General features: G+C 30.4%; 3 protein-coding genes across 3 annotated transcripts; 2 read left to right on the top strand and 1 right to left on the bottom strand.

Moving 5' to 3' along the window:
* Nucleotides 1–8: 8 nt before the first annotated feature.
* On the top strand, nt 9–4,387 carry LOC119680365 (prolow-density lipoprotein receptor-related protein 1-like). The gene is made up of 12 exons (XM_038093143.1): nt 9–127; nt 202–542; nt 601–866; nt 920–1,316; nt 1,384–1,551; nt 1,616–2,183; nt 2,250–2,518; nt 2,581–2,714; nt 2,778–2,965; nt 3,311–3,469; nt 3,537–3,663; nt 3,726–4,387. Exons 1-12 carry the CDS (start codon nt 27–29, stop codon nt 3,873–3,875), a joined length of 2,868 nt encoding a protein of 955 aa, XP_037949071.1. The 5' UTR covers nt 9–26; the 3' UTR covers nt 3,876–4,387.
* An 8,087-nt stretch (nt 4,388–12,474) lies between these two features.
* LOC119685214 lies at nt 12,475–13,049 on the top strand. The gene has a single exon (XM_038099447.1). It carries the CDS (start codon nt 12,496–12,498, stop codon nt 12,889–12,891), a length of 396 nt encoding a protein of 131 aa, XP_037955375.1. The 5' UTR covers nt 12,475–12,495; the 3' UTR covers nt 12,892–13,049.
* Nucleotides 13,050–14,807: 1,758 nt separating this feature from the next.
* LOC119683165 (protein deadpan-like) lies at nt 14,808–22,122 on the bottom strand. Its single transcript, XM_038096778.1, has 3 exons — nt 21,833–22,122; nt 19,980–20,075; nt 14,808–16,212 (listed from the first exon to the last, which is right to left on the bottom strand). Exons 1-3 carry the CDS (start codon nt 21,995–21,997, stop codon nt 14,938–14,940), a joined length of 1,536 nt encoding a protein of 511 aa, XP_037952706.1. The 5' UTR covers nt 21,998–22,122; the 3' UTR covers nt 14,808–14,937.
* Between the last annotated feature and the right edge of the window lie 385 nt (nt 22,123–22,507).

The raw sequence follows: 22,507 nt of genomic DNA on the forward strand, positions 1-22,507 counted from the left end.
TTACATGCGCTAATGGAAAATGTATTATGCTTCGTTGGAAATGCGATGGTTGGGATGATTGCACTGACGGTAGTGACGAAAATTTGGAAACATGCGCACATGTACATTGTCATGCAAATGCTTTTAAGTATGTCGCCAGCTATATCAACAACAAACATTTTATAAACTATTTCCTTTTCCTTTTAATTACCTTCCTTACAGATGCACAAATCTGAAGTGTATACGTAAATCTGCCTTATGTGATGGAGTTAACGATTGTGGTAATAATGAAGATGAATCCGATGAAGTTTGTGCAGCTTTGCCAAAGTGCCGACATGACCAATTTCAATGCGAGAATGAGGATTGCATTTCAAAAATATTCCGTTGTGACGGCCAATATAATTGTATTGATGGTTCTGATGAAATGAATTGTCAACCACCAGTCTGTGGTTTCGGTACTTGTTCTCAAATATGCATTGAAAAGAAAGCAGGCCATTATAACTGTAAATGTACTGATGGTTATCACAAAGGTCCACTAAAGAATGACACTTGCTTGTCCTCAGGTAAAATATGAAAATCAAGCAATAAATATATGAAATAATATAATTTATTTATTAAAAGGTCCGGATCAAGTTCTGTTGCTTGCATCTGAACAGGAATTCAGATTCATTTTACCAGCAAAACAGGAAGGGACTTCAGTTGTAGGCTTCTTTCAAACAGATAGCTTAAAAATTGATGTTTTTGATATACTGATACGTCCTAAGGATACATTGCTCTTCTGGATTGATTCGCATCACGGCAAAGTACATACTATGAAAATAGCTACACCACAATCAGATACAAATACACGTGTACGTAGAGACCTCAAGGAGCTAACAGCGTTTAATGTAAATATATTTATTAGCAAAATTAGTTTTATATACTGATCTCAAATTTGTAGATACCCGTTCTCAGTGATCCAAAATCTCTAGCAGTTGATTGGATTACACAAATGGTTTATATAATAGATTCGCGTCACAACCAAATTCTAGCCACTGACATTGATGGAAAGAAATATGTGTGGTTGGTGTCGACAGGAATGAATCCCACAGATATAGTACTCGAACCAGAGTCACGTATTATGATTTGGTCTACTTTAGAAAATGGAATTTTAGTGGCTTCTTTAGACGGCAGCAATAAAAAGAGTTTAGTAGAAAGCGACGTTGGCTGGCCAATAAGTTTATCTATTGATTATCCAACTGGTAGACTTTATTGGGCTGATTATCGAAAAGGTACCATCGAAACATGTCGTTTGAATGGTAAAGATCGAAATGTAGTACGAAGGTTTGCAAATAAAGGTAAGGATACAAATAATTTTATATTAAATATTTTTATTTTTTATTTATTCTTTATATTAAATTATAGAAAAACCACAAAAAATCGATGTGTTTGAGGATTATCTGTATATTAAACTGTACGACCAAAGTATTATTAAAATGAATAAGTTTGGAAACGAAAATGGCACATATCTGCTTAAGGGCTACCGTTCATCGGATATTGGAATATTACATCCGCTTAAACAAAATCGAAATGGTCAGTTGCAATATTGGAAAATTTATATAAAATTTCATTGTTTTTATTATTTTATATAATTTAGTTACTAATCCTTGCAACAAAGAACCTTGTAAATCGAAACGCGCGCTTTGCATTTTGTCATCTGAATCTGCAGTAGGGTATTCTTGTAAGTGTCCAGATGATCTTGTTATGTTTGGTGGTGAATGCAAAGCGCACGCAGAAATACCTGACTATTGTCCACTTAAATGTAATTTGGGAACTTGCAAATTAATAAACCATGTGCCTAAATGCATATGTCAGCCACAGTTCGAAGGCGAATTTTGTGAGCATTATAGGTGCTCAGGCTATTGTTTAAATTATGGGCTTTGCACAGTGGCTCCACAAATGCCGGGTTCATTAGAACAGCCAGCATTAAAATGCAGCTGCACTCATGGTTGGTCAGGCGCACGTTGTGAAACATCCGTGCCCGAATGTCAAAGTCGTTGCCATAATGGTGGCTCCTGTTTGATAACTGAGGATGGCATGAAGTGTACTTGCCCCGAAATGTATTTTGGCGAACAGTGCGAACATTGCGTTAATCTTACATGTGCAAACGGTGGTATATGTCGTGAAACATTAACTGGAACAACGCAGTGCGAGTGCCCAGATGGGTTAGTACTGCTTATTAATTAAGTTATTGTTAGCGTGGTTATTAATACAGTTTTTACTACTTTTAGATTTACCGGTAAACGCTGCGAAGTTAATGTCTGCAATGATTTTTGTAAGAATCAAGGCACCTGCAGTATTGGTACTAAAGGCGGTCCGCAATGTCTATGCCCATCAGGCTTTTACGGCGAACGATGTGAATCAGACTCTTGCCGAAATTATTGTCACAACAATGGTACTTGTGTCGATCGTGGACAACGTTTAGTATGTACTTGTTCGGAACGATTTGTGGGCGAACGTTGCGAAACTGATCTATGCAAGACTTCTAGTCCACCCAAATGTAAATATAAAAAATATATTAGGAAAATTATATATGATTGTAATTAAACACTTATTTGACAGTTTGCGATGAATCAGAAATACCATCTCGCAATCCATGTACCGGTATTATATGTCAAAATAGTGGTACCTGTCATGTAATTAAAGGCGTAGCGATGTGCAACTGCACAGACCAGTGGAATGGCGAGTTTTGTGAGGTTAGTAATTTTGCTTTTATGTCTAATAAATTTATTTTATTTAAATACTAAATTTCCTTTTAGCGGCTAGTTACAGAAGATAATCCCTGTATAGATTACTGTGATAATGGCGGCGTGTGTCTATTAGATGCTTATACCGTACCACACTGTACGTGTATTGGCGAATGGGAGGGCAGTACTTGCAATATACCACCAAGTTGCGTTGGTGAATGCGGCGTTTGTCGCATAGGAAGCTCAATTAACGAGTGCAGGTGAGAACATTAGGTGTTGATTACTACAATTTGGAAAATGAAAAATAAGTTTCAGTTTTGCCAGTACAAATTTATTATTGCTATTTATTTTATGTTGTCTAATGGAACATTCTCAATGATTCACTTGTTTATTTCTTTAATTCATTTTATTTATTTCATATTAAAAATATTTTATTTATTTAAATTCGAAAGCGTTCATATGCAAAAGTATACAGGGCATTTGTGATTTTTAATTACAATAACTGGTTTTTTCGAAGACGATTAATTGAGCACAGTTCCATTAAAAACTACAATAGATCTATTTTTTGTATATAAATTTGATCAATTTTGTAACTTTTATCGTAGTTGTTTGAATGGGAGAATTATGCCATGTGTGTCGGACAGTGCTGACGCTATTAGTAGTGAGCAGACACGTACATCAAACGTAGTATCCATACTAGCTATTATTATGGCTGTAGCTATATTAGTGTTGGGAATTTTTGGTGGTGCTTTATACTTCTTGAAGTAAGTGTTTTAAAACTAAAGTTTTCAGCAAATTTGGATTCTTAAAAATATCTTTAATACTATATAGAAAACATCGCATATCGCAACCATTTTCCCATGCCCGACTTACCGATAATGTGGAAATTATGCTTACCAACCCAATGTATCGCGGTGATGTTGACGAGGCGCCTTCTTTCACACATGATGAGGATAAGGTAAATATTGAAATATTATAATCTAATTATTATATTGAAACTATTCAAATGCAACATTGTAGGGGAATTTTGCGAATCCTGTTTATGAATCTATGTATGCTGATGCAATAGTTGAGCAAACGGTGTCAGAGCCCTTAAGCACAGCGCCTGATGAACGCAAAGGTCTGCTGCAGCACTCTCACGATGACACCATTACCCCAGATATTCTTTGATGATTAACAACAAATGAGATTTGTTAAACATACTACATAAAAACGCACACAACTATACATAAACACAAAGGCACACAAAGATACAGAATACCCCATATTTATTGTTTATATATACATATACCTTGTGATCAAAAAAAAACTTTTCGGCCGATCCATATGAGATGCCCAACAACACTGCAATTTCTCTAATCGGTTCACAACAATTTTCTAACACGATCTGCTTCGCCGATTCAATGTTTTCTTCAGTAACAGAAGTTGTTGAACGGCCAGGGATATCATCATGGTCCAAGCTTGTACGACCCTCTTTGAACCTTTTAAACCATTCGTATACTCGTGGTTTCGACACACACAAATCACACTTGAATTCTTTTGCAACACAAAATTTGATGCACGCACGTTGTTGAACGATATGCGTTCAACTTTGACAGAATGCGTATACTAGTGTTGCCAGCGTGAAAATAAAAAAAATTTACCGATTGGATAAGCGCGGGAATTCAAAAATAGGCCTCTCGTTCTTTTTTGATCGGAAGGTATTAATATATAAAAGAAACAAAACTAGATGAGTAAGTTTCAATCTTTTAACATAAAAATTACTGTAAAGGACTGATAGTGTAGCAATATAAAATTTTGTTTTTAATGCGAATAATTTAAGGACATAGTTTAAGGGTATCTACATATTATTATATTTAGGATAAAAAGATAAATGCAACTATAAATATGATCTGTTCTGGCAGTGATGCGACAATGTAATGTTTTAGTTCGGCAGATTTTAATTTAAATATTTAAGATCGTAATCCCTTGCAGCTAACGTAACGAATTTATTCTGTTTTTTTATACTATTTTAGTATATTGTATGTAAATTTTGTTTATAAGTAATCAATAAACAAATATATATCTGTGTCGAAAATTTGGGCATCTACCAGACGCTGTTTCAAATGGACTGAAAGTAATAGTAGTACAGGAGTGTTGACTTCACTCCTTATAGATGCAATTCCGTTATCTGTAAGCAATATTTTTAATACTCAAATTGTTTGCAGTGTTTGGTAGCTCTTTTATGAAAATAAATTATTAATACAACTTAAAAATATTATAAATCTTATGAGTCTTGCATTTGTAAATTGTAACTTATACATATACGAGTATATAAAGTTTGTTACTATTAAATTAATAATAAATCTTGTTAGTTTTATGTGCATTATATGTAACAAATATTTTGTAAATATTATAGATTTAATGTAGATTTAAAATTTTTGCACCTTAGTTAAAAGTAGTTAAATATAAATATCAAATTTTAAATATAATATTTGTTCAATGGAACTCTCTTCAAAATAGTCATCTCTTATGGTTTTTTTTGTTTTTATATCTAATATGAAAAGTGCTTACAGGACATTTATGCAAGAAAATTACACCAAATGAATGATAGACAAATGCTGTGACAATATTGGATATGGAACATAAGTTAGCCACCTATTTTCTCCGACTACTTTGTTAGTTTTGGAAGTTTTCCAACATCATCTTAGGTAGACTTAGGTAGATTGTCTGGTGAATTTATCTTGAATTATTTTGAAATAATAAAATTTAAAAATAGGATTCACTGAATAAAGGGAGTCTGTCTTTCCAGCTACTTCATTTTCTCTATGTACTAAATTAAACGCACAACATTGTTAGTAAAAAGTTTAATGAATTGTTTATGCATAAAATAATTACAATTATAATTAGTAGAAAATTAGTTTTTTTAAATTTACAAAAATGTTGTTTCAAATTTTTGATAAGACATACCAACTATTAACAATATTTAATAAATTGTTTTGAATCTATAATCACAGTTTAATAACTATTAAATTTAATTATTATTTTTCATATTCAGTAATTGATTTATTTGTACAAATTATAATAGAACTGTTACATTTTATATTGTTTTCCAATCTATTTCTCCTGTAATTATGAAATAATAACAGCATTTTATTAAATATATAAGATTAAATTTATAATTATTTTATTTATTCCTTTATGTTAAAACTAAAAATAATTTATGTTGTGTATAATTATATATATAATTTTCTTTAATTAATGAAAAAAGAAATATTTGAAAAATTTGTAATAAACTTAATATCATAAAACAATGAAAATGTAATAAAAGAAATGTCATAAATTTTAGTTAATATAAATTCTATTGTAAATGAATAAATCTTTTTAATATATATTTTATATATTCGATTTTTATTTATTTGACTGAAGACTAATTGTTTTGCGAATTATGGAAATCATGTTCTTTTCGCTCATATCATTGAGCGAAATTTAAAAATATGAAAATGGAAGGTTGGTTCTACAATAAAGCAACAGTCAATGGTGTGGAACTCAAAAGGTGATACCTCGTTAACAAGCCAGATCTCAGGATGAAATTACGCACACGTTCCCATATACTTTTTTTAGCATTCAGTGAGTTTTTGTGCTCCTTTAACCCAATTTAAAATAGTACTTAATATTCCTTTATTGATAGGTCACTGTCTGGTCGCATCACATACCCACAAACTAAACCTAATTAACAGCGATGCTTGTAGGAAATGCAACGAACCGAATGCAAAGGAAACTCTATAGCATTTGCTGTATAATTGCCCGGCTCTCTCGAGAATTTGAGCACATACCTGAGGTTTCTGTTGAAATCCTAATAAAATTCGCTAATAAAACATCCTAAGTGATGCACACAATCACTAAAATAAACCACTGATCTGGTATCGCAATGGACCTTAATGGTCTCTGCGTGGCCTTTTTGGTCTGCCAGCATAATCTAGTCTAATATTCCTTTCTTCTTCTTTTTTTGACCCATTTTCATTGAGTCTGGGAGTTGTTAGAAAAACACGAAAAATTCTAGAGGGCAAGTAAGATTTCTAATATTCACAACTTACTTTTAGGTATGATTTTTCGAGGTGGATTATAATGTTTTCCAATATTTTCAAAATATGAAGATAATAATAATACTACATAATGCATAATAAAAGTAAATATACGTTCCTGTAATAAAAAAAATAAAATCAAACTTTTCTCATAAATCAATAACAGACATTTAAAAATAAATTAAAATTAAGGAAGATTAAGAAAAAATCAGTTTTCACACCACGCCCAAATGTTTTCTATTTAACTAAAAAATGAAAAAACCATTTGGTTGAAAAAACTTTCACTCCTTTACAGTTAAAATTGCTGACCAATTGAAAGGAAAATCTCTGTGCCTTGGGTTCACGCTTAGCAGGATACGCACATATGACGCCACACCAAATGCAACCATATTGCGTGAAAACTGATGTTCAGCGTATCATCCAGAAAAAAGGAAAAGTATAAACGGAAATAATATGCCACTTCCGCAGACAGCCCTTTTCGTAAGTGTGTAACTGTTGTCGTTTGAAAAATTGTTTGATTTCTCAAAAAAAATAACATGATAATCATTTAAACTCAATTAGAATCTTCAAGGATTCTTCATTTGTAGGTAATAAATTGGAAATCAAAAACTACTACAGATGTTTCCGTTTTGATTTCTTTTATTTAAAAAATATGAAAAATACACATTCTCATCTTTCTAATTTTTATACCAATTTAAGAACCAATTTAATACCAATTTGAGAAGTATATTTAGAATTTCTTTAAGAAAGGAAAATGAAGGGTTATCTGTGTCATGCGTATATTATTTTTAGGATTTCCCTCTTTTTAAATTTAAGTATCGCAATCTGTCATATTCATTTTAGAATGTTCTTAATATATAACGATATTTTTATATTAATATATTCAGAAGCACAAAATTTTACTTTTGTGGTTCTGAATGTGTATACATACTCGAAAAAGATGCGAAAAGTAGTAGAAATACAAGGATTGAGTTTTGGTATTAATTAATGTGAATGTAAGGAGCAAAAAGAACATGTACTGAAATTGAAGATTTCAATTCATGGTTTAATAAGTTCGTTTTTGGTCTTTAAGTTACTTCAGTAAGTCCATATCGTTTTTGCAGGCCTCGCATTTCTGGAACTAAATTCCAGTGAGTTTGAATTGCACTCGCATTTCTAATATTGTCTTTAACAACCTGTTAAAGGTGAATCAAGGATTCATTTCATCAATTTCTCATATTTATGGGATATGAATAGTTAAGCCATTCATATTTGTTCGTGGTATTAAAATCAGGGACTATAACAGTTATCATTGAAAAAAAAAATCAAGTTCTAACTCATATTACTCGTAGTATTTGAAAGTAAAACTCAAAAAATAATAATTAAATTTGTTAGGTATATAATTTTAACTTTTATAATTTAAAACAAATTTCAATAATTTGGTTCGTAAAATACTGATCCACATCTTCACTTCGGCCTAATAAATCAATATCCATTCAAGAGTTTAACATGAGTATGAGTAAGTATGAGTAAGATTGAGTGATTGCATAAGGTCTATTTATTTTAAATCACATATCTCAAATAATGCATTCGTATCTTTTCAACACTGAACAGGTACGTCGATTTGAATATATTTGATTGTTGTATAGAAAAGGATTTTGTTTGCTTCCTTGCTGGTATATATTTCCACTTGTGTGGGAGAATTTTTTTTAACAGCGTGAGACTTTTTGGAAGAAATTTTGTTGTGGGAATTTATTTATTTGGGATCGCAAAGCAAATTTGCAATTTATTATAATAATAAACTCGAATTTATTTTTTTTTTTTTGAATTGCAGTGGTTGATGAGTATTAAATGTTCAGATGAAACATAAATTTTGGTTTTAAAGATTAGGAATGCCAAGAGCAGCCGGGGTTATGTCTTGGAGCCACTCTTTACCAACAACTAACGACCACTTGTAACTCACATCGTAACTTGACTGTTCGGAATAAAAGCTTGCTGAACTGTAAATTTTTTTCAAGGTTTCTAAGGCTACAAAAAATACAATACGGAATTTACAAGAACTACACATATATTTTGTAAATTTTATGAAAAATTATGTTGAAGTTAGAAATTTGGAAATTTTTTCAAATTTACAATATTTTAATGAATTTTAAGCATTTAAGTTAAGCATTTTAATTTTATGCAATATATAGTATATTTCACGATCTGTAGAAAAACATAATTTGATTATCGAACATAATTAGATCATCGAACTTTTTGAAATAAGCGTTACTAATATCATCACACCATACTATCAAATTATTTTTTGGATGGTTATAATGCATTTGTCTTGATCCTGTAATAACTACAATTCAATAAATTATAAAATGTTTTTTTAGATCTGCCTAGAAACACTATCCAACTACTTAAAAATTTGAAATGAACCCACTATTTTCTCGGTTGTCTTTTATTAAAATATACTTTAGCTTACAGCTTTATCCTTCATTCTTATCATATGGTCAATTCTAACCAATTCTATTATAGGCTTGTCACTGTGACCCTCGCAGAGTGTCCATCAAAACTTGACGTGTATATATTCTTTCAGATATCTTTCTTGTTACCTTCGTTTCTACCAATAATACCAAAAATAAAGTAGTAATCTAATACCTGAACATTTTTAATATCCATTAAAATCCATTATATTTCAAGAATGACTTAGTTAGTTTTCATTTCTAAGAAATTCTCAAAATTTTTTATAACTGTAAGTTACAATAAATTTTCGATAAACCACAAAACAAGAACTTATTTTTGTCAATATAATAATAACTAATGTATCTAATAATATTTCTCAAGAACACAGCCTCAAAAAGGACATCTTTAAAATATACCGTTAACAAAAATTCTCCCACAGACAAAAAACAAGCCATGCACTTGTTTCATTAAGACAATTAAGTCCATTCACATAAAAAATCACAGCTACGCGCATATCCTGAGAACTATCAGAAGCAACACAAATGAAATCCTTTAGATAGAATAATGAAAAGGAATTGGAAACGCCAAATAAGCGATAAACCGTATCAAAATCAATAATGACGGCAATAGTGTAGAACACAACAACAACAACAACAAAAACAACAACAACTACAACTACAACAACGAAAACGTTAAGTAAAAAGTATCCTAGTGAACTTAAAGCAAAAATAATGAAAGGAAAGATCCACACAAGGATCACGCAGAACAAGTGCAACACAAACAACAACAATGGATATAAAAGAATACCAAATAAAACAACAACATGGGATAGGGATTTCGAAGAATGTGTGGGAATTTTTTATTGAATTTGAAGCGAACAAGTGGAACTCTATTTTTAAATATTCACGATAACGTATGGTTAAAAAAAACGCTGTCTGAAGGATATACTCACACACAAAAGGATAAGCGAATTCGAAAAGGAAATGGATATTGTGGTATTTTATTGTGTATGTAAATAAATATTAATATTTTCATTTTGCGTGGGAAGAAGAATTTTGTATGGCAGGACGATTTCGAGTAACTGGTAGCGAGAGTGAAGGATAAGGGATATGACTAAATAAGGAAGCATCGCGTAGCGCGAACGTCTGACACACGCAGTCACAGATGTGATGTTTTACTTAGGAAAGGAACTAATTATAACGACACCTTATGGGAATGGGAAAGGGAAAGGAGTGAAGGAGTAAACGGATCTACGGAATTGATTTTTAAATTAACAGGCTACCTGCACATGAAGAACGGAAGTAAAATGAATATTAAAATTAATACGAAGTAATAATCTAAAATCGAATATAATATCAGTATGTAGAAAAGGTATAAACTCAAAAAAAATGGGTTAGTTGATACATTAATATTACAACTGAAAGACATTCTTAAACATATAAATTTCTGAAGTGTCGTAATGTAACAACGGGGTTATGATGTAAATTCCGTACACATATTTCCCATAATAATTAAAGTCCTAAGATCATCCAAGCAGTTTATTCCGGTTGATTATAAAAATGCTGCTAATTTTCTCAATTTAAAGATACATATATGTTCTTTGATTAATAACTAGCTTCATAGTTTGTCATTCTTCTGTTAACTACTATAATTTAAACATGGGTTAAAAGACTCGGGGACATACTCATACTCTGTAAAATTCAGCGAAAAGGTTATCTTCTCTTATTTGCTCGAAAGAAGTCTGCAGTCTTAAGCTAAGAAGTATTAAACGATACTACTGTCCTCAACTAATGGCCCGTTCTAGCACCAATTGTCACTAATAAGCCTAGTTTAGCTTAGGTTAAAATAAGTCAGTAGATTTCAGAGGTCATGATTCATCATTGTTTCTTCTAACAATAATAATAACGCAATTTATTTTTAAATTTAAAAAATATAACTGTATTCACAAATAAATTGGATATAAATAAATGTTATTTAATAATAATGATAATAATAATACACATTAAAATATTTATATAGTGGATAAAAAACTGCACTGTTATTATTTATGGAATACACTTCCTTGCACAGTAGTTTTTATTAAAAGTTGTAGTTCCCCGAGTAAAAACATTTTTTAATCACGAAAGCTTGTTCAATGTGATCAATGACATTTTTAAAATATATGTACCTCTTTGTTATTTAAGGATCTTCTAATTTTTAATTATGACCACTTTAATATTTCCTTAGATCACTGATAATGAGTACTTGTCAATACTCGAAACAGCGTAGTATGGTCAGCCAAACTTCAATAAATTAATCGAATTTTTGTTGTTGTTTCTTAATTACTGTTCGAACCATTCTGGTTCTTTTCGTGATAAGAAGCATTATAATCGACAAAAACAGTCAACGTCAATAATAAAACGTTTTATAATTTTGACTAGGTTATCACAGCTATACTAGAGATTCATTAAGGTCTCTGATGATCAAACGTGTCATCGTGCAAATCTCGTAGAGTTTAAAGGTATTTCGAACGTTTAATAAAGGCTAAGAATCTCTAAAAGGGAAGATTTCACAATTTAGTGAAAGTCTTTAGAAATTAAGTCCATAACATATTAAACCAACTTTGTACAAGCAGTGGTAAGACTTCTCGAAGAGAATTGATGTGGTTACACAACCGAAAGTAACTCGTCACTATCCCACCATAAGATCCATGCTAATAATTGCAGCATATTAACAAGATCGTTATTTTGTTATTTTAGAGGGGCCAAATTGCGTGCATTTCCATATTATATTAGGCTATTCTATATCGAAAATATATAAATAATTATTTGTATAATTCTTGCGGTATGTCCAGATTATTCAGTTATTCCGAATGTGCTATTTAAACACCCTGTCTAGTTGGCTCATACAAAATTCGGAAGTGAATTATTGCTTCTTGTTACGATTTATATATACAAAATAATTACTTACTCGTCAGTATATACGGAAATAACCTTGCCACATATTCAGCTATACCCGCCTGATAAGCCTTTGCATTATTGTTATCGCGCATTGTATTGAGTTGCGTAAAATTGCAACTGAGTCTACTATAAAAGCCATGAAGTTTCGAAATGTATCGCAGACTGTTCATATTTAGGTTGAAAATAAAATCAAGTGCAAGTAACGCAGTGTTTAAAGTATCGACAGGCGTTTTTATTAAAAGTCAAAAGACTTTAAGACAAAAGATTATAAGACAAAATTATAAATACTTAATTAAAAAAATCATATAATTTAATAAATAGTATTTCTAAGAAATTTCTAAGAAAATAACTTAAAAAATGTCTAAGTTTCCAGTTTTAATCACTTGTTTGGTCTACATTCATTTTGCAATGAGCTCTGATGATTTACAATTGAACCGAGTGTCTCCGAAACTGGCAGGTCCGGCAAAGTACACACATCCTGACGACGATATTTTAAAAGAATTAGAGGAGTCTCTGAATAAGATCTCTACCGTTTATATGCAAGCTTTGTTCTCTGGGACACATACTCCAGAACTTGATATGCACATGCGTAGTTTGGAAATAAAATTGTTTGATCTATTGGACGGACTTTATAAGAAAAATCGCCTAAATGACTATATGAAATATGAAGCAGAAGTGACGCGGCAAATGATACTATACAATATGCTCAAGAAATTGTTCGGCTATGCAACTGAAGATAATGAAAAAGTTTGAAGGAAGTTAACTTAAGATCGAAATGATCAAGAAGAAACCTAAATTTTTTGCACAATAGTACAAAGCATGGAAAATTCAAGTTTCACTGTGACAAAATATGATATAGGGATCTACAATATATCATAATACTGGTATAGGCTTTTGGAAATAAAAGTAAAGTTGAAGTATAGTTTACGAAATATTAAATAAATTGTGATAAATAAAAAATATAAAATATTATTTAATTGAGTTGCTAATACTACAATATCGTTTAAGAATTTAAGTTGGTAATACTGGATTAATAACATTGGTCTGTTAACTAGCTTTATGATCACGATATAAAAGAAAATCAAGTTCGTATCTATTATTATAATTATCTGAAAGTTTCTTTTCATTTGTCATCTCACTTCTACTGTAACCAAATTCTTAGCTATATAGTATATAGTTTATATATGAAACTATATATAGTTTATTATGACACCACTAAAACAACAATGTTGAAACCTAAACACATTTTCTACCAGATGATTAAATAATAAATAAGAAATACAATAACAATGCAATGGTTAACATAGAGAAGTAAAAACGAATGTTTGGTTCTAGTTGGGACTGTGCACAGCATTCTAATGGTGATCTGAGCAAGAGTAAGATAATGAGACAGGGCCTTACCATTTGTTATACCCTACTAAATTTTATTTAAATCAGTACTTTTTGCGGGCACAAATGTAAAATCTACTATAGTTAAGGTATAGTAAAGTACAGCATTATATAATATAGTCAGAGATAGCTAAATTATATAGATGTCCAAATTGTTGAAAAAACTTCAAACTACTTTTAGCTAGATAGGTTTTTCGTGAAGAAAACTAGTGATAGTTTTTTTAATTTTTTTGTTGTAATTACGTTTCCTCAAGTATAGATTGAAGTTTCTTTATTGCATTTGTTTCAATTCCAAAATTAAAAAATGGGTAATGAATTTCTGACTCTTATGCCAGAAAAAATTTCTTTTTAATTTCTTTTTAAATAAAATGTTATTCTTACTACACACATCTATCCAGATCAGATACGTTTGGGGGCCAATACAAAATACTGTGCAGATTGGAGGGCTGTAGCCACAAGTACATACGTCCATGGTTTTTTTTGGAGATACGGTGTTAATGTTAAATTTAGTTTTATTAATTTATTCACTTGAACTTTTTTTGAATATGGTATCCCAATAAAATAATTGAATTTTACCAAAATATCTCAAGGGATAATTTATGTAACTGTGGTGGATAAGAAAAATGTCGCGTGGCAGTGGGGCGTGGTTTGGACAGCCCTGATATATACTATAATATTGAAGGAAGTGAATGAAAGCGGGTTTTTTATATACACAAAAAACTAAAACGTGATATATCAGAAATTTTTATTTATTAAAAATTAATAAACATTCAATAAGAACTTTATGTAGTGTAATTTCGCATACATTTTACTATCATACAATTGCAGCCATCTTTCTTTTTTAATTATGCATATTCCATATATAAATTTCAAATTATTTATCATGAAAATCAAAACTTAATGTAATAAAACTTAAATAATTAATTTTAAGCAAAACTGATTGCTTTCCACATTTTGAAAAGATTTAAACATAAAAATTAGAAAAACTTAAATTATAAAAAATATACAAAATTATACACAAATCACAGATAACTATAATATATTAAAAAATAGAAATACTTAAACATTTAAAAATAGCAAATATTGGTCTGAAAAACATAACGTAACTGATAATAGATAAATGTTTTAAAAGTAAATTAAAGATTTAAACGATTCATTTCTGTACATGTTCATCAAAGAATGATAATTTTTAAACAAAACTCTTAAAATTATTAAATAAAAGAATAGTTATTAATATAAAAGAATAATAAAAATTCAACAAATAAAAGTAACGCGTTATCCTTTCATCAAAGCAGTTTCGTTAAATTTGTAAAAATGTAACGAATATCAACAAAAATCTTATAAATGTTACAACAAAACAAGTATTTAACGATAGCGGCTTCCTAAATTCACCTTCACCACTTTCGAAAGCTACCATGGACGCCACATGCTGTCCCGATCTTCATCGCTCACCACTAATTCTTTTTTGGTGTCATTGGCAAATTTCTTAGTCGAAGGTTCATCCGAACTATCGCTAGAGTCTGCCACTTCTGAGATGCTACGTTTAAGAGAGATATTAAGTTCACTGCCACTGCCGCTGGTCGAGGTGACTTGCTGTTGCTGCAAGTTTATAGACAAGCGTGAATGCGACAAAGAGGTATCTGTACTTGAAGGAGGTGTATTGAAAACCCCTGAAAAGTTATGTTGCTGGATTTGACTAGTGTTGTGATCTTGCGGTGGTGTAGCTGGACGAGAGTTAATGTATTCTGAGCTGGTGTGCATGATAGAGTCATCACCATGACTAGAGATCGATGATATAGGACTCAGTGGTGGACTTGTAGTTGCAGTAGAGTTATGATGTAAGTTATTTTGTGGTTGATGGAATGCTGTCGAATGATTTGAAGTAAATAGGTTGATGTTTTTGTTCATATTTGGATGGGTGGGTAGAGACGAATGTTTCGGTTGATTTGACTGCTGTATCAGTTGTTGTGGAACTTGTTGCGGCTGCGTTTGTGATTGCGATTGTGGTTTACTGAAAGCACTTAACCGATTATAATTTTTAGCAATATCATTCATTTGCGGCGCATTCACTGGCAACTGTGATGTGGTAGTTGTTGTTGCTGTGTTTGAAGCGTGTGGCCAGTTACTAAACGGTAAATTTGAAAGAGTATTATTATTTAGAAGATTTGTTGCATTTGTATTGGTATTTGGCATTATCAAGGCAAATTCACCAGATGGTAGACGAGATGGTATTAACTGCACCCCACCCATTTGTATAGGCGTCGCATGATTACTGTTATTATTCAAATCTTGTGGTAGAGGTGGAAATATTCCACCTTGTTGATTAACATTGGATGTCAAAGGATTTGATAAAGCTGCACCAAAGAGACCGGATGCATTTGTAGCACCCAATTGACCACGATAGCCGTTATTAAAATTCGTCATCGAACCTATTTGTTCCAGACCAGTGGCGCAACTATTAAGATGATTCGAAAGCCGCTGACGAACGCCCACATCCACGCCATCTAGTTGGCTAATATATCGGTTTACTTCTTCGGCACATTCTACAAAACCAGTTTTGAATTTATGTATAACTGTTGGATCTGTTTGTATAGCCATATTAAGCTGTTGTCGTTGTACTGATTGTAAATGTTTAACAGTCATCTCGAGTATATCAGCCTTTTCAAGTTTTGTATGTCGTGCAGGCTATAAAATAAAAGGACGTAATGAGAGTTTAAGCTATATTTATGATTTCTAAGCAGAGATTAACTTAAAAAATAATCTATAAATTTAATATTAAAACAAATAATGATATATTGAATTCTGAACCTTTCTAAAGCAATATGGTAAATTTCTTGGACTACCTTAAAGAAAAATGAATTTTTATTAAAAATTAAACAGTTTGCCGAGTTCATTTAAAATATGGTATATAATACATTTATATCTGCTTCCCATTTCAATTCTAAAAATATTTATACAAAAATTTTACTTTACTTATTCTTAATTCTTAATTATTCTTATTCTTTTCATCCTTAATTTTAATTCCATTTTCTTAGAACACCTATATTATATTTTTTTATCTCAATTTTTTTTCTTACGTTTGAGTAAAGTTAGCTGGCACTTTGGCTATTGATTTTTAAAATTGTATTTTATTGAAACATAAAAATGTCTTAAATTATGCGTGTTTTATAACGAGAACATTTTAAATTATTTACTCTTCCGCTTTAATAAATGATGGTGAGAATCTTAGTATATAGATTTACTATAAATCTCATATGAGAGTTTACGATTTTATTTTGATCAAATATTTTAAGACTTTATTATTTTAGATTTTATTTAATTGATATCTTTCATCATTTATTTTGGCCATCACATACATATATTCAGTCTAAATAAAACTTTTTTGAAGTTATTCTGTCATCAATGTAAGAAAAATTGATGGGAATAAAAACATTTTCCCATGCTTCCTTCATCCAGAAAGCACTACGAAAATAAAAGAGGCCGCTTTGCTTTAAAATATTTAAGCTCATATTTTTTTCTTTCGGATCTGTTTACTCACATAATTCGCATTTAACATATTTTGGCTTGAAATTCTAAAGAGCTTCTTTTGATATGGTGGAAAGAATGTGTTTTGTGGTAAAGCATGGATATTCTAATTGATTGCAATTTGTTAAAGACTATAAAAAGCCAACAACAATTACATAATCGAAAAAAGCTTGGGATGAGAATGAGAGTAGCAAAATCGGTGGCAGTAGCATGAAATCTGCAATAAAATGACCATGCCAAGGGCCAAAAAGAAGTGTGTTAAACCGAGACTGCAGCACTCTCAGATTTTTGCTCCACAAATAAGCACATCAGGGTCTTAATCAACCGGCCTTTGTTCGCTGTGATCTCATGTATGTGAGTATTAGCAAATTTATGATCACAGCACGAATTTGCCAGACACATAAACAAAAAGAGTGTATTCATATGGACAAAGTCTGAGAATTTTTTTGGCGTTTTTTTTTTGTAAATTCAGAAAAAGTAAGCTAAAATAATAAACCACAGAAATAAATCGACAGACAAAGAGTTAAGTTGTCTAATTTCCGAATTACAAAGGATCAACAGAAGAAAAACTGAGTTATTGAGTTTGTGAGCTGAGTTTATACCTTTAAATTCTACTTCTACTTCCTACAAATGGATCGTTGCCAAGAAGTTCAGGTCTCATATTGATCAGTCGATATTTAATTAAAGTGATGCGCACAAACGATCTTTAACAGCATTCCGAAGACAGAGACAAAATCATTTATCGTGAAAAGTGAGTAGCTGCTGTGATTTTCGTAATAACAACAGAACAACAGCACAACAGCAATTTTATTCGATCTGCAACAAGCATTACATTGTGGTTCACTGAGTCGGTAGAACTCGGCTGCATATACAGGCATGCTAAGCATTTTTATGCTTTTTAAAGGGAACTTGTCTACACGATCGTGTCTGTGTACTTTACAGGCAAAAACACTCTTTCCCACGCAGGTTTCATTTTTTGTGTTTACTTTTGCTTTTGTTTTAGTTTCTTATTTTTTTCTTCTTTCTTTTTTTATATAATGGTTGATATACCTACATATACCTACATACCACATAATGACGATCTTGATTTGAAGATCATCAGCATTACGATCAACCTGAACTTGTGCGAACTATTTGTTGCTGGTTGGGAATAACTGATTATTTGGTCATGATCATAAACGTAATTAAACTGATAATAATGAAATTGAATGCATAAAAATTGTGTGCTGCTCATGATCATTGGTTTTGACGTTTTTTCTCACACAATACGAAAGGCTGTTTGTGTGAATGTAGTGCGATCGCTTCGTGCACAGCAGGATCCGACCATAAGATCGGCATTTCTTTTTTTCTTTAGAGTAAAGACCACTAAATTCGCACATCACACAGTAGTTATGTGTGATGTTGCATTTGAACAGGTTTTTATGGGTTTGTGTTTCTTGTCAATTGACGTTTGGTTCGTCGGAAGATCGTTTCGTTCCTCTCTCTCTCCGTCTGTTTGTATCTGAATATATGCAATTTTCTCAGACTGAATTTTTTGCTTGTTGGTACATTATGAATCTTTTTTTTTTGGTTTTTTTTTTTTTGAGTTTATTTGCTTTTATCAATTCCGCTATGATTTATCAGTATTTAATTTTCGGCTTGTTAACACTTAAAGAAGTAAACCTTCTTTCTTCTTATGCTTTGCGTTTTTTCCAGTGATTATTAATAAAATTTCGTACTCAATTAAATATTATTATAATTTAGTTAAATATGGGAACTTTTGATTTTTTGCCGCTCTTATCACTAAGACTGTGCAGTAGTAAAAGAAATTCTTAAAAAGAAAGTGATTTTGATAGTTTAAAGAGAATCCCAGCATGGAGGGATAACACTTGAAATTGTCATTGAGAATTTGAAAACTCATTGAAAAACTAAATAAAATACATTAATGTATGCTTTAGACTTATGTATGTCAATAGCCAATAAAGAAATTATAGGTGTTGTCCTACATGGAGAGATTTCTTAAAAAAGAAGAAACAATAGGATCAAGTGACCTATGATTTGAAATAATTTTTTTAAATATATTACAAGCTTAAGAACAACTAGTCCTTTATAAATTTAAATTTCAAGTGAGTGCACTTGAAATTTACTTCAAGTAAGAGTATTTCTGCTTACTGAACTAACGAATCCATTGGTAAATTTTTTAAAGTATTTATATACAAATATAAACGAATTTATAATAATAGGATAATCAACAGATTCATTTATTCCAATTAACGGTACGAACTTTGAATATGTGGTTGCAAGCGTTATCCTAGTAGATGCCAGAGCTAATGAATGAATAAGCTCTAGTGGATCCACTTTGTGTACTAAAGTGAGTATTTTTACAAAAAATGATTTGCTATATTTATAATAAAGATCTGCGAAATTGACAACAGTAGCGCATCACTAGCATAAAACTCAAACAGTCAGTCCAAGTGTTCCGAATTCGTGTACAACCATATGAATTTGGTTTGGTTTCAAAAAAAATGATTTATATCCAATCTATACATTAATTATTAAACAAAGTTTATTTTTAATTTATAATTTGCATGGTAATTATTTTACTAAGAATTTTAATATTTATTTAAACTAAAATATTGCATCGTCGTTTTGTTAAATTTCGAATATCATGTTGAATAAAATGGACTCTAATTAAAACATCAATTCATTAAAATGTATTTTAAATCAAATTTAATTAAAATCTAACAAATTATGAAAAGAAGTCCATTCTGTTAACTTTTCCGTTTTAATCTTATTTAGTATCTCTTCTAAAAATACCATATGCGCACATAATACTTAAATAAAAATATAACTAATAATTTAAATAATAATACATGGATTAAAATTTAATATATCTTTTGTATCTGTCTATTTAAAAAAAAAATTGCTATTTAGTTTATTTAACTTACGTCCTTTTTCATCGCTTCCAAAATCAGTGATTTGAGCTCATTTAGGCAATGATTTATGCGTGCTCGCCGACGTTTTTCCATAATTGGTTTATTAGTCTGTAATAAAATAAGATGAACACCCAAATTATATAGTTTCGAGTACGCAAAATAATAAGTTAATAATAATAATAATAAAAACTGCATAATAAACATTCAAGGTTTTCACTACTCGTACTAAACGCTAAACGCTACCTGAATAAAGTCTACAAATATTTTGTCTTAACGACACTTAACAAATTTTTGGAACAGATGTCGCGCAAAATCAATTTACCCTCTTCAAGGACTCGTAATTTCGCATTCTTCTAGTCATTTAGCGCAAGCATTTTCGAGGAATAGCCGCTTACTGTTAGTCTAGTAAAGAAAATGTTTCCGAATAATGGGGATTTCTGATATTTTGAAGGTGTTAACTGTTGGTTTTAGTTACCGTTTGGTATATAATACTTTAATATCAAAAATTCCTTTCGCAGTTTTGAAGTGAATTTAGTGATGGCATCTACAAAATACTAGTTTTTGATGCAAAACTATTTCAGAATCGAAAAGTAGTAAAGTGAGTGGATTAAAATTGTAAATTTCTCTTTCCATTAATTTGATGTGCAGTTAAAGTAATTTTTGTTCTAAGATCCTCTATCCTAAAAAATGTATCTTAAAAATTTCAAATACTTTTTGCTAATTTTATACATTTTTAATTTATATTTAAGTAGCTATAGCTTCTGCAAATTTAAGTTAGATATAATTTCTTTTAATTATGTTATAACTTTGTTAATAAAATAAATAAATAAAATAATTTATATTTATAATGGTTCCAACTGAGGTGGTGAGATTTATTTTGAATTAAATAATATTTTATCAAAGATTAGTTTATCAAACAAACCACTACCCTCTAAATAGGTAATAGTAGACCTTTAAGTAGGCAGTAGTAGAATTACTAAAAGATGTGAGCAGTTTATAAACAATAAACTCTACCTACTTTCAAAATTATTATGAAATAGTAATTCAATTAAGATAAAAATCAAAATATTAAAAGGAAATGATATAAGGACTAATGTTCATATCATACCTATATGCTTTAAAAATATAGTTTTGAGAGATATTGTTTTTGAATATATTTTCGATTAATTTGAAAATTTTTAATTTGTTATATTTTTATTCTTTTTTATTATAATTGCATCTTGTTTAAGCTAATTAGCAATATTAGGGGATAATATCATGATTACTTTCTAAGAATTAATATAGAAAAAACACATGTTAAAATAATTTGTATTTAAACTAAACTATTGTTAGCTATATAACATGCAGACAAAATAATTTGTTATTATTCAGAAATACTCCAGACTATATTTTTGTAGCTTATATATAGTTTGAAATACTTTATGAAAAGAGAATAACAATCACGGTTACTTAGAGTTAAGTTTTACTACTTAAAGCAGTTTCAGTTAATATAGTTTTGATGTAAAATTATTTTAGAATCGAAAATTAATAAAATTTAATTTAATTAATATCACATTAAATTTCTCATTTCAGTGATTTGTAGCAAAACTTTCAGTAATTTTTTCTCTAAGTATTAACGAATACTTAATTATTCATATGATCGTATAAATCCTAAGATCATGTCTATTTTATACTTTATACTAAACTTTCAGTTTAGACTCCGGACTTAATATCTTGTTATGTTTACAAATTCTAATCAAATCAAATTGGTCAACTCTTAATTGGTCATAGGTCAACTATTAATTGTGAGTCCCTACACAATAAGAGTGATTAATGCAGTTTTGTAATTCATTTAAGAGTTTCTTTGCACTCGTATGCCAGCTTACCTTTCTCAGTTCAGCTTTGGACAGACCATTTGGATTAGATGTCCTAGACTGTCCATTGGCATTAAAGCTAGAGTTAGAATTATTATTGCTATTGAAGTTATCGCCACCGTAGCTATTCGAACAGTCGAAATCATCATCAGAATTTAAATCGTTTTTGTAATCCATTTCTATGAAGTATTATAATCCTTTCAGCTGAAAATATTACTAGACAATAATCCAGTTTGTCGAGACGTGGTAATAATCCAAAATTGTTGTTGAAGTTTAGTAATCAATCAATAAGATTTGTTTTGAATAGATCGTTTAGGGAGAGTTTTGAAAAACTTAAAAATATAGAATATTAATTAAACACAACACTTAAACTTTGGTTAACGTAAAGTTTTAACAAATAACATTAAAAATAAATTTTTTATTATTGCACACGCGCTGAAGACGTTTAATAATTTTTTAAATGTTCATTAAGTAAATAAATTTTTCAATTTGCGCTTAATTAACGAATTTAAACTTAACCGTACCGAATGCTTGCGCGATCAAAACACGCGCACCGAAATCCAAAAGGATACTGATCCTCGCACACGCAGCGCAAGAAAATATATATTAAAACGTAAATACCAGAGAAACGGTAACACGAAGTGTTCGGCAAGACATTGAATTCGTGATCGTGTCCTTTTTTTCTAT

Source organism: Teleopsis dalmanni, chromosome 2, assembly GCF_002237135.1.
Source record: "Teleopsis dalmanni isolate 2A chromosome 2, ASM223713v2, whole genome shotgun sequence".
In the NCBI taxonomy this organism is placed as follows: Eukaryota; Metazoa; Arthropoda; class Insecta; order Diptera; family Diopsidae; genus Teleopsis; species Teleopsis dalmanni.